This window comes from Sinohyriopsis cumingii, chromosome 10 (assembly GCF_028554795.1).
Source record: "Sinohyriopsis cumingii isolate HCF-2022 chromosome 10, ASM2855479v2, whole genome shotgun sequence".
In the NCBI taxonomy this organism is placed as follows: domain Eukaryota; kingdom Metazoa; phylum Mollusca; class Bivalvia; order Unionida; family Unionidae; genus Sinohyriopsis; species Sinohyriopsis cumingii.
The window spans coordinates 118,670,068-118,684,435 of record NC_142970.1 but is presented as its reverse complement, the minus strand read 5'-3'; the positions used below and the strand labels follow the sequence as shown (position 1 = coordinate 118,684,435).

General features: G+C 35.9%; 1 protein-coding gene across 2 annotated transcripts in view; it reads left to right on the top strand.

The window, feature by feature from the left end:
- Nucleotides 1-941: 941 nt before the first annotated feature.
- LOC149791097 (alsin-like) overlaps nucleotides 942-14,368 on the top strand; it is a 239,562-nt gene continuing 226,135 nt past the window's right edge. For both annotated transcript variants that reach the window (XM_089973014.1, XM_089973013.1), the window contains exon 1: nucleotides 942-2,086. In XM_089973014.1, coding sequence (XP_089829140.1) covers nucleotides 2,061-2,086 — 26 coding nt within the window. In that variant the 5' untranslated portion in view covers nucleotides 942-2,060. The remainder of the gene's footprint in view (nucleotides 2,087-14,368) is intronic.

The window sequence follows — 14,368 nt, the reverse complement described above, 5'->3', positions numbered from 1 at the left end:
TGGAGAAATTTACACAGTGAAACATAGAAAATGAGGTACATGAATATCTTCAAAACGAGAGCCAATACAAATTTTTCACGGTTATATTCGTGTTCGGCACACCAAAATACTACAGATTAGGGCCTTTTCAAGTCAGTAATGATTTCACTGTTGACCAGTGTAATATTTGTGTGACCCATGCTAGCGAAAAGATTATCATTTGCACTCACGGTGAATGTATTTTAAAATAAAGATTTTTATTTGCTAGATATCGTCGTATAGTTAACCTGGATCCAGTACAATCTTGGTAATTTTGCACATTATACCTTATCATGCTTGCCTTCAAGCAATCGGGTGATATTCTCGTCTCTTTTGCGATTTTGTGATCTGATATAAGCGATACACACTACAGTAAGGATGCACAAGTCAGCCGGTATCCGCTACATATACGAGTTCGTGGATATATTTTTTCATTAATAAACTTAGTACGATAAAAAAAAAGGAATAAATGATAGAAATGCAAGGTTAGTTTTTTTGTAACTGAGTGTTTATTATATACAGTAGTGTTATAATCTGAAGCCTAAAATTAATTATATTTATTATAATATCGCATGTGCGCTACTCTTAGAATAATATACACGTAATTTGTAGAATATTATCTGTTAAGTATTATTGTTTTATAAAACAATATTTATAATTTGACCAGAAGACTTAAATTGAGAATGTCGTTGTGCAGATGCATATATTTTTAGCATAAAAAATAAAATATATAAATATTTTAATTAAAATGAGCAAGAATATCAATATAGCTTAGGTTTTTTTCAATTTGTTTATTTTTTCTAAAACCTATTCTATTTACAATCTATACAAATTGTCAAAACCATTTTGTCCTACATAAATTTTATATATATATATATATATATATATATATATATATATATATATATATATATATATATATATATATATATATATATATATATATACCTTACATGGTATCATCTTGTTGTTTGAAGAAAAAGAACTTGTTGAGACGAATTGTCTTAATTTCGGCCCTATTTGGGCCCATTTGTCTTTGTACGAAATTGACTATAATCCGGCATAAGTGATCCACCTTTCCCATCCCTCATCCTATCTGATCCCACTCCTTCAGTCCACTTTTTTTTCTGGTAAACAGGGTTTTTCGGAAAAAGAAAGAACCCTTTTGTCCTATCATCCTCTTTTGGTTACATCCACACGCAACACAGTGCGCCATATTTACTGTAGAAGAGCACGATCGTAAGATATATCACATAGACATTTACGTGGGGGAATGAAACGTTTGAATGGCTAGCTTCAATAGAATGGATAAATGTACGTCAAATCCGTTTTGGCACGCGAAAACTACCGATTGTTTACGGAGATTGGTTAATAATTTTTTCATTTTCAAAAGCGGATTTTTAAGTCTTATTAAAATATTGTTATGGCGTACATACGTAACAGATGCGTTTTTTAATTTATAATTGACTATAATAATATCACACATTTTGTACAATATTGGTGGCCAGTTACCTTTAAGTATTGTCAAAGTTCATATAAAAACGACATGCTTTTTACATGTTCACAGTGTACCGGGTTGAGCACCGTCCAGTCATTCTTCAACCACTTAAGTACGCCTTCAACGGGGATCTATGCAACAGACCCGAGTTTGTATTCTGCCGTCAGACATACTTTGTATCCCACAATATTTCATTCATTACATATTTCTACCAATTAAAATACGTTGATATTATCCTTGTTAAATAATATGTTCGCCATATACTCATAATGCCAGAAAATCATTACTGAGTAGCCGTGGAATAGTTTTGATCTTAGATTTCTTTTCTTATTTAATTTACAATTTAAATATATTACGGTTGATTCTGCTGTTGTTGTTATATTATTATTATTATTATTATTATTATTTGGTTGGCTGCTTGCCGTAGATCATGGAACCTGACTCCGAATCCGCCTCATATTCCGGTATCGGAAATCTGACATTAAAAGATTTATCCGTTCATTTCCTGTCAGCTGTAATCTTCCGGGTCTAGTTCGTTCAAAAGATGGATAAAGAAAAAGAAAAAGAAAGGTAAATGTCTTCTATTATTGTTCAGAAGAGATACGAACTCCATCAAAATTACGTTCATATGTTGTCATTTTAATCTTCGTGAAAACACACACCTGTGAGTGTTTACTTTAAATTCTGCGAAGTGCGAGCAGTGTTTTTGTTGTTGTTTTCGTTTTTCTTGTTGACACATGAATTTGGCATCAGTGTTTACTTTTTTTTTAGAGTTTACATTTTTTGTGGATCGTTCTCGTACAGTACCATACAGCGACGTAAACACTATCTAAAGCCAAGCTCCTGTAGTTGCAGAGCATACGAGTTTTCGCATCTGGTTATTGTAGATAATTCTTAGGTCATTCAAAAGACAACATGCCAAGGCCATTTGACTGTGCGTGTGACAGTATACATATCCATTGGTATGTGTATTTTGGTAAGCATTAACTCTTGCACTCTAAAGAGCTGTCAAACTGAAAAGAATACATTTATCAATAATTCTGAGCTTTGTAAGCATGGAGATTTCTCAACCATAGTTTATAAGTGCACTCTCAACTGGTGAGTACAGTAATCAACCAGCACTTGACAACCTTGCTCATCCACTCAAAACATGTAGGGACTTCTTTATGTGCAGCTTACATCATAGCCTTGCACTTTGCTGGGGAAGCAACAGAAGACCCCTTTTGTGTGTTGTTGGAAGATCCTTTACACATATCATCGCTCATTTCACTGGGTTTGAACCTAGAGCAGAGATCTCAAACCCAAACCACCCTGAAAGCTGCATGAAGGCATTTTTAATGTCCCAAGGGCTGCACAACCTTTGTTATCTCTCATGACACCTTGTGACGCATAATTTTGCGGGCCACAGAATACAGTTTGGCTGGCCACATGTTTGAGACACCTGACCTAGAGGAATATTGGTCTAATGCTGCTCAGGCAATGATTACTGAGACTCAAGAAGGGGTCCTTCTTTCAGCTGAAGTAAAACCTTTGTTTTTATCCTTCATGCAGACATCAGGATTACGACCTTATTTGCAGTACTTCATGTAGTCTGGGCACTCAGTGGAATTTCAGGATGAGGAGTCCTGGACTCTTCACTCATGGAACTCAGAAGTCCCCAGCCTGTATCTCTGAATTCCTGACATAAAATTGAAAGTTGCTCGCTTTCATAAGATGGAAATGAGGATGAAAAGCACATGCATATTTTAATGATATAATGATTGAATTCACTCACATCTCATCTCTGTTCTTGCTGATTCAAGTCTTGACTCGGCCAAGATGGGTGTGTGAGAAAGCTTGCCAGTAGCTTCCCGTTGGTTGTTGTTCTGGGATTCTTCCTCCACCATTTACATTGGCGGCCATATATTGTATGCTGAAAAATGTTGCTTAACCCACAATACCATGCATACGCCATTTAATTAATCTTATCTGGAAAGCTCTCATAAGGTTCTATCATTGATCATTATGTTTGATGGTAAACTTGTTACAAAATGTATGGAAGCACATGTATGCCTAACTACAAAATATGTAAATGGTTGGAATTTTGTTGTGCTTCAGTTCAGTAATACTGATTTGCAAATTTAATCAAGAGTGGATCAGACTATTGTTCGGATTCTTTTATTCATGAAAAATATATGCATCCTCTGCCATAAGTATGGCACGACTAGGCTCATGTAGATAATATTTGCATATTTAACATCTAGATAGACTGGCTACTCATGATTTGTTTATTTCTAATCATGGACGGTGATGTAATTTTGAATCCATTCACTGGCTTCAAAAATACTTCCATGATTTCCAATGTTCAAAATAGGTTAGAGGTCATTTGATGTAAAAAAAATATTTTGTTTGCACAAATTTTGTTCAACAGATTATAAAATATGCTAGAATTCTGTTGTGTTTCATCATATACATAGACTTTTATTATCCCACTTTTTTCAAACTCTTTTTAAGAGATTGGATATTGTTACCCCTTCAATCCATCTATGTGTCTGCCTCTTATCAAATCAGATTATTTGGGTGAATTTTTATAAAACTATTTTGCTATCGTATACCTTTAATGACCTTCTGCAAGATGGATTGCCACCATGTGCTCTTTGTGAGGAGCTCAGACATGCAATTTACATATTTTCAGACATTGTTTGGACCTAATTTTTATGTATGCATTAATAAAAGGAAAACAGACAATAAAGTGTATGTGATATATTTTTCATTATAACTCCTGGAGGTAAGGGTAAGTGCTTGTGGATGATGTGGTTGAAATATGCAATATGACACATGGGTCTTTGTTTGTCAGACATTACAATTGTTCCTATTTTTGTCACTTTTATTGGGTTTATTATTCAGTGACCAGAAGAACTTATGTGTTGGTCCTTCATCTGTTATTTGGTGTCCATTACCACGTTTGGGATTGGTCCTACTCCACAAACTACTTCACTGTTATTTGCTGTCCATTAGCACATTTGGGATTGGTACTACTCCACAAACTACTCCACTGTTATTTGGTGTCCATTAGCACATTTGGGATTGGTACTACTCCACAAACTAACTGGAATTATTGCAGTGAAAATTTACCAAAAAATGTGTTTATCCCAAGGCCTAGTTTGTCATGAGAAGATAATGGTCACCCTTCAAGGCCTAGTTTGTCATGAGAAATTAATGGTCTCCCTCCAAAGCCTAGTTTGTCATGAGAAGATAATGGTCCCCCTCCAAAGCCTAGTTTGTCATGAGAGGATAATGGCCCCCCCTCCACGATTCAGCATGGCCATCATAACTGGTCAACTTTACAACTGCTATCTCAATTACTCTTAAACTAATGGTCATATTGACATGGGGTTTTCACTGAAAGACTTGTTATGCCTAGATGGTACTAGTAAAAAGAGTACTGATTTGACTTATTGTGTGACTGCTGTAGTGGCTGTCTTCACTTGAAAAATGTGTCTATCATCACTTCTCTTGAATGGATGGTCATATTGTCATGTGCTATTCACTAAAGAGTTTTCATTGATCCTGAATGAAAATAATACTGATCTGACAGCCATTATGGCGGCTACAATGGCCAGCTTGAAAAATCTTGTCATTGCCACTCCTGAAATAATGGTAGCATTTTAACCAATTTTTTTTCGTGATTTCTAGTTGGTCCTAAATGAAGATGGTATCATATTGAGCTTGTCTTTACTCATCCTTCGTGGGTGATTATGATGTTGTGGGATTTTCACACAAAAAATCTTATATCTTGTTTTATTTAAAAATGATGCTGATCAGACATCCAGTATGTCTACCATAAACAGATGGCTACGTGGAGTTTTCACAAAATACTCCTTGGTCACTGTGGTGTCTATCTTTTAAATTCTATTGCTTCAGATTTCTTCATGAATGAATGGTTACATCAATATGTTTTACTAAAAGACTTTTTATGATGGTCATACTTGATCCTAAATGAAAATGGTGCCTGTCAGACACTCATTCCACCTTGTTATCTGTATTCTGAATATATGGTCTTATTGATATGTGTTTTCACTAAAAGACTTTATTTGATGTCTGGTTGGTCGAAAATCCAAATATTACTCATCTTATATCCAATATGGCCATGTAGAACTGGTAGTACTTGTTGGTAAAGCCATTTTACAGCATACTATACTTGGCAGCCAGTATAACTGTTGGAGAAAGAACCCAGAAAAATCTCTGAAGAGCCTCTGACCCACAGAAAGCAGTTGGCAAGCTTTCTCATGTACCAACACTGGCTGAGCCCAAGACTTGAGCCCATGCAGACAGAGGTGAGAAATCAGTGATCTATAATGTTGAGTTCATTTGTCCACTTAGCCATCCTGAATGGATGATTGCATTTAATGAGAGGTTTTTTTAATAAGTGACTCATGATATCAGATTGATAGTAAATTAAGATGATGACAATCTGATCTCCAGCATAGCCACCAAATTCAGTTATCACTGGAGTGTTTCCCACATAAGTCTATAAAATGTTTGGCAATCATCCTCTCCATAGGGCATTGCCTATGCACTTTAAGTGGTTTAAAGAATAGATTTTTATTGCAATGAAGTATTAAGTTAATAATAATAATTATAATACTAATAAGTTTTATTATTATTATTATTTTATTAATATTTGAATGATAGCTTTAGTGCATAATATACTTGTAAGAGAATAGATATTTACTATTATTCAACTCAATAAGTGTGTTCTAGTTTTATCATCTTTAATGCATTTTATCCAAAGCATTTGAAGCATGTGAGAAGTGAAGTTTCGTTCTTGTATTTTATTATGATTTATACATTTTATGTTTGAAGACTAGACCATCAGATAATACACTTTTACAGTCTGACAGATAGCATCATTAACGTGTAGTTAATTATAAATTCTACCAGATTATTACTAATTAAATATTTGGAAAGGTTAAATTCAATAATCTGTGCAGAGTGTTGTAAAATGCACAAAATATAAGGGATAAAACTTATTAATGTATGTATGGATTCCAATTATTAGCATATAGTGTACATGCATTCAGGTGATTGGCATGTGTACACATATTCAAGTGGGTGGCATATGTTTACATGTATTCAGGTGAGTGGCATCTGTGTAAATGTATTCAGGTGAGTGGCATACATTTATTCAAGACAGGTATATTTCATTAATGCAATACTAAAATCATCACAGTAATGAAATATTGGCCATATTGTAAATCTCGTTATGGTAACTTCTCCTATTCCAACGGCCGTAGAAGTATGGTTTTTTCACTAAATGACTTGTATCCATGATGTAAGGATCACCCTGACTTAATCATAACAATCATGACAATGCATGGCAAAAGATTTGTGCTCCACTTACAGTTATTAACAGATGTTAACTCAGATATAAAATATTCGTCTGGAATTTCTCAAGAATATCAGATATGGTTTCAATACTTGGCGGTTCAAAAAAAAAAGGGATTTATCTGGCATTGCTCTCAGTAACTTTTTATTTTTTCTATCATTACTGATGATGGCGGAGAACGATTGTTCCCTGTTAGATTTAGTGGTGGACTGTATAGGTTGCACCATGTATTATTTATCATGGTTTAACCAATTATGACAGGGCATAACTCTTTAGTTATTTAAAATGACTTTTGTTTTCGGTCGAGAAATGTACTTGTTCTCGTCCTCATTCAATCCGCCCAAAGCTCACAGTGTATTAGCAGCCTGCTTCTGATTTACCCGCCCGTCAGACGGGTGGCTAGTGGTGGAGATCGTGTTGCAGTTGCTAGGGGCCCCGAGTGGCCGAGTGGTCTAAAGCGCTCTCCGTCACGGATCACTGCCATCTCACCGCTGTCTGCGTAGGCTCGAGTCTCGGGCTCGGCCAGTGTGGATATGTGAGAAAGCTTGCCGGTAGCTTCTCGTGGGTCGGTGGTTATTTCCGGGGGTTTCCCGGGTTCTTCCTCCACCATTAATACTGGCCGCCATGTATAGCCTGTCTTGTGCTGAAAAATGGCGTTAAACCCTAAAACAATAACAACATGTTAAAGTTGCTAATGTAAGGATGTACCATCCACCAGTGAATTGCAGCTTCTGCATTTGTTCTCTTGCACTGTCGGAAAAAATAAAAAGGTGGCGGAAAACAATTGTTAGTCTGCCAGTTGTTGATCCCACTGCTATCATTTTTTCCGTCATTATTGCATTCCTAAATCTATAGTCTTTGTATTCATTATTACAGGAAAGACTAGCTAGATTTTTTCCCTGCAATTAGTGCCTTACTACATGTAAACCTGTAGTTGTTATTATTCATTACTACACGTAAAGCTATTCTGACAAAGATGTTGTTCATCGGTAGGTTATAATTAATTAATCTATTCTAAGAGGTAGTGAACTAAGGACAGACATGAGGTGCCAGCTGCCACGGTTGTAGAACTTTCTGGAGACCAAACGTTGTGTTTTATTTACTCCTGTAATTGCACTATTTAATGTGTGGTGCTAACGATTATGATGTAGTGATAAACTGATTTCATAAGGCTTTTATAACGGTGTTTATAAATTATGGTTGCCACTTTAGAAAATCGACTTCCTGATATTACTGGATACTAATACACCTACGAACTTGTGGTATCGTATGTACCCCATAGTTTTGGAAGCCAAATAATAATTGTATTGCGTTTTTTTTTTCATTCAGCAAGCTTAGGACGATTTGAAAAATTAAGGCTAGGGTGAAGCAAGATTTATCGCTTTTTTATTTCTGGAGTCAGCCGATAAACAGTTATGTTGCATTGCAGGTATGACCATATTGAAATATGAATTTTGTGTTGTTTCAAAAGTCAAACACGTCTAAACAGCAGTTTCTATACATCATTCAAGTTCTAGTTATCAAACTTTATGCACATGATATAACGTTTTTTCAGCATAATAAGTAGGTTTAATAGAGATCGTTACATACTACAGAAGCTTTCATGCTAGAACGCACGAAATATGCATCTTTATTCACATTTTCATCAGTGATAGTCTCTACTGTGGTCCACAGGGATGTGTGCAACTCTTTTCATATAAACTCTACAGTGTATCTAATCCGTGCTTACACAGTAATGGATCATGGCGCACGGTGTGTGTAAACTTGATGTGGATGTATTACTAATGCAGTGTGTTATCATTACAACTTCATGCTGACGTGGGATGAGTTGGTTCCTGTCCATTGGTGTGGAACATAATCATGTTTGATCATCGTGATTATAATCCATCTCTTTCTTGCTTGAATACCAAATAAAAAAGCAGGTTTAAGTGACAAATATTTAAGATTAAACGTCATTAACTCAACGGAACGAAACGAAAATTCATTTATTTTCTCACGGTGTTTTTAAAAAATATAAATAAAGCATTCCATCTCCTGAAGGGCTTGGACAAAAATAGTCGCACTGTGAGCTGTAGCAAAAATGAACAATGAACATAGTGTACAGTCTGTTACGTTAAGAAATAATTTAAAATTAAAGAAAGAAAGTATCCTGTCTAGTAAAGAAAGAAAGTATCCTGTCTAGAACACACCCACCCACCCTCCATCTCGGCCGAAGATTCTAAGGCCAATCCCTAAATGGAGTAGTATTTAATTTTAGCAGTTATAATGGGATTTCGGCATTCCATAGGCAAGAGTCTATAATGTTTTGTATTCTGCGAATTTTTCGTAATTTATTGAACTCTTTGGAAGGTTTTCATTATCTTTTAGACAAATCGGAAAATAAATTGAATGTTTTTTTTTTTATATATAGATATAATTTGAATAAAAGTATCAACTGTGTGATCTAACGAGCAAGTGACCGCCTTATTGTGCTGGGACATGGCTTAACATAGAACGGATTCCAATAATTTCAAAAACATTTTTAACTGTATTTTGATTAATATTTTATGCATACCCGTTTTATCAAATATAGCCCTTAATTTTACCGAATGTTGGTCAGTTTCTCCAAGAAGAGTTTCATAGCTTGTGCATCTTAGAAAGCCGGTTCCACAGGATACTGCTTGTCTACCTTACAAAGCCGGTTCCACATAATACTGCTTGTCTACCTTACAAAGCCGGTTCCACAGGATACTGCTTGTCTACCTTACAAAGCCGATTCCACATAATACTGCTTGTCTACCTTACAAAGCCGGTTCCACATAATACTGCTTGTCTACCTTACAAAGCCGGTTCCACAGGATACTGCTTGTCTACCTTACGAAGCGGGTTCCACATGATTCTGCTTGTCTACCTTACGAAGCGGGTTCCACATAATACTGCTTGTCTACCTTACGAAGCGGGTTCCACAGGATACTGCTTGTCTACCTTACGAAGCGGGTTCCACATAATACTGCTTGTCTACCTTACAAAGCCGATTCCACATAATACCATAATACTACTTGTCTACCTTACAAAGCCGGTTCCACAGGATACTGTTTGTCTACCTTACGAAGCGGGTTCCACATGATTCTGCTTGTCTACCTTACGAAGCGGGTTCCACATGATTCTGCTTGTCTACATTACGAAGCGGGTTCCACATAATACTGCTTGTCTACCTTACGAAGCGGGTTCCACAGGATACTGCTTGTCCACCTTACGAAGCGGGTTCCACAGGATACTGATTGTCTACCTTACAAAGCGGGTTCCACACGATTCTGCTTGTCTACCTTACAAAGCCGGTTCCACAGGATACTGCTTGTCTACCTTATGGAGCGGGTTTCACAGGATACTGCTTGTCTACCTTACGAAGCGGGTTCCGCATAATACTGCTTGTCTACCTTACGAAGCGAGTTCCACATGATTCTGCTTGTCTACCTTAAGAAGCGAGTTCCACATGATTCTGCTTGTCTACCTTACGAAGCGGGTTCCACATAATACTGCTTGTCTACCTTACGAAGCGGGTTCCACATGATTCTGCTTGTCTACCTTACGAAGCGGGTTCCACAGGATACTGCTTGTCTACCTTACGGAGCGGGTTCCACAGGATACTGCTTGTCCATCATACAATGCTTGGTCCACGGGATACCATTTGTCCATCTTACAATGCGGGACCCACAGTATACCGCTTATCCATTCTTCAAAGGCGAGGGTGGGGTCCACAGAATTCCGCTTGACGATGATACAAATGCGGGGTCCACATGATACCGCTTGACCATCTTATGACCATCTTACAAAGCAGGCACCGCAGTGTACAAAGCAGGCACCGCAGTGTACCAATTGCCCATATTATAAAGCAGACGCCGTAGTATCACTTGCCCATCCTATAGAGAGCAGGTACCGCATTGTACCATTTGCTCATCTTATAAAGCAACCACCATGACATACCATTTACGCATACTAAACAGGCTCACGGTTCCGGGTGGACATGTCTGTCCGTCAGTCGGTGGTTCTTACTCGGGTTTTCCGGGTTCTTCCACCACTAGTTATACTGGCCACAACGTATATAGCCAATCACGTGCTGAACAAGGGCGTTAAACCCACAACAGTACAAACAACTGCTTGCCCGTCTTGCAAGAAAGAGCAGGCATTCCAATTGATTATGCTAAATGTTTTAAGTATTGTTTTGATGATCACTTTTACATTAAAAAAATTCTTTTTTATTTAGTTCTTAAGAAATGTACATTGTTCATAATGCAAGGTATTATCAATTGGTTCCTTAATTTTTGTATACTATGTTGTGGGAACATCTTTCAGGCTCTTTTTCTACCATATGTACTCAGGCATAAGTCAGATCCAGGTGCATAATGGTCCTGCAGATTTGATCTGTATTGTAGGCTGTAGAACAAACAACAGAAGCCATGATCTTCTGACTCATTATGCTACGCCTGATTGTTCTGGGTTGTTTGCGGTTGACTGATAAGTGGGTATATTCGATAAGAGACTTAGCATGCATGCCCTTTTTGTGGCTCCATAAACATCAGCATTAAATGGACTCTACTGCATACATTTTCAGCAAATAAACTTTGCTTTCTTTTTCTCAGTTAGATTCAGAAAGTCGAAAAATGTTGAAATTAAGCTTATATTCTATCTAATAAAGCTGAAAATCTCATTTAAAGACAGCCTAACTTAGAGCTTGACTTTGTCAATTTGATCTCGTATAGTAGTTTTAATATGCAGTTCTAGAACAGTAGATGAAGTAAGTAATGTGTTGTGTATTGGGATGGTGGGAGTCTTATTAAAGTGTTACCGACTGAAAGTTTACGTTGTAACATCTCTCTCTCTAAAATAGTTATAGATGAGACCTTTTCTGTTTATTAATATAGTACACAAACGCACTCATTTTGGTTTTCGGAGTGGGGTGGGCGGAAATAATTTAACACCGATTGTTATGGGAATAAAACCTTTGTCACGTCATAAGTTCATGCAAGGCAGGTTATATATATAGTGTTCGTGTCCATTAAGTATATGTGTGTGTGTATATATATATATATATATATATATATATATATATATATATATATAGTTCTGTTATAGAGATCTTAACAATTTCCATGTTGTAAGTAAGGGTCGATCACGTTTTCAGCCACAGCTTAGTGTCTGTACTGGACATATGTCTTATGTTGTTTCCTCTTTTCCTCCAAACCTATACAAATTATGGACTCTTGGTCTCAATAGTTTCCAAGTTGTGACCCAGGGAAAGCATGCCCACAGGGACAATGCCTGGGCAAGATTAGAGAGTGTAACCCCAAACCCCAATGCATATGTCATAGCATTGTCATTGAAAAATGACCCAAACCAATGTTTAGATTTCCACCTTGAATACCTCAGATATTTAGATTTTTGTGGAATTAATAACCACCCATTTGAAACGACCGTTTACAGCTAAAAACTTCTCCCAGTCACATTCCAAACTTTCAAGTCTGTGTATTTCATGTTGTATAAGATATACTACATTACTAAAGGAGGAACAGACAGGAGCACATAATCCCCACCTTTCTAAATATGCACGAGGATTAAAGTCACTTTAAAAACCCACCCCCCAAAAAAACTTGAACAATATAATTCTCAGTGATAATTATGAAAAGATTTCAAACAATATTACAACTTAGAGACACATCTCTGATTTGTTAATAACGTACGCTTTTTATGAAACAGTGTTTCACGAAATGAGAAACTCAGAAAACAAATTTATACAGTTATATTGGAATATAATGATATAACTAAAAGCCACACACAATACTACATCATCAAGACTTTACAGCAAATTGAATACGAAGAATACTTTTATAACAACTATAAACAAGGGAAGCTCTAACTAAAACATTATTTTCCATTTACCCTTTAAATGCGATGATCTAATTTGCGTTACACTTTTTCATACATTGTACATTTTCCATTCAGTTGTCATGACCGTAGAAGGGAGTTTGGCGAGGTACATACAAGTAGTGAATGGGAAACGTTAAACGACATATAGCAAAGTATGCACATTGCAGCTTATATTATTATTATTATTATTATTATACCATCCAATATTATTATTGGAAAAAGAAAGCTTATAAAGTTCGTGGTTTTTGTGTGAAACTGACTGCATGTTTATTCATGGTATTTGTGAGTGCTCAAATCCTTAGATTACTATGTATTCAGGGTATGCAAATATTGGCATATAGGAAAATTTGATTTCTTCCCTTCAGACTATAATATTAAGATACTGAATTGATATCTATATTAACGGTTCTTGACTGCAACACTGTTTTACATGCAAAACATCGCTTTCCTTTTTCCAAGAACACACATTTATTTGTATTTTATAAACAGAAACTAAACTCATTCGTTAGAAACACTTGTATATATATATATATATATATATATATATATATATATATATATATATATATATATATATATATAAAATCCTTTATCATAACAGTTACACTTTTATAAGTGTAAGCTATGTTCACAATGGGTCTAAACAAACCAAACGGTTTTGGATTCTAATATAAAAAAATCATCGGTAGACCTCTGCTGCGCTGGCTGGAATAATTTTGTTAAATTGTGGTTTTAAAAGTCCTTTATTTAATGTGATTACTGACAAAATATAATGAATTAGGAATATAAATTAAAACAAAATTCATGAATTCTGATAAACTTTTGAGTGCGCTGTATTTACAGAACCCAAAACCGACGTCGATATTTTTGAAATCTTTAAGTTTAACTTAGATTATCTCTGCCGGTACAAATGTCTGACATGCCATTTATGGGTCTGAAAGTTGTTTTTTTTTTTACAAGGACAACATTCCATTTGAGTTCCCTAGAATTTGTATTTTTTCATATTAAGGAATAGTGCGCATTTATAGAAAGCTTTGTGTATGTGTACAATGTGAGCAGTTAGACATAATCTCCAGTCTTACTAGTTGAGCTAATTTTGTTAATAACTCTCTCTCTCTTTCTCTCTCTCTCTTTCTCGTAGATGAAATGTATCAAAAGGTCAACTTGTCTGCCTTACCTACGAAATCACCAGTGGCATAGCAGCGTTGTTCTCTGATCACTTCAGAATACAACTGGTCATATTTTAGTTAAAAAATATAGTAGCTTGTAACATCAGTATATGAAACATAAATGGGTCGAATTTTTAAAACTGTATAGGTTGAACTCATTGTCATAATCAGTTTCATGCATTAATATATTTTTTTTACAAAGTTAACAATGCAGTCGTCGTATGCGGTATGGTTACTGTCACTTATCTGATTTTGATCTGTATCTATTATTTGCAGGCTACAGACGAAAGTCCGCTGCGCTCCTTTATCATCCGTGGCCGCCTGTGCCGTTATTAATTGGAACGAATAAATTAAAATACGCCATCAACATTAACTCTTACACATCAATGTAAATGCTCTTTTCATCGAACT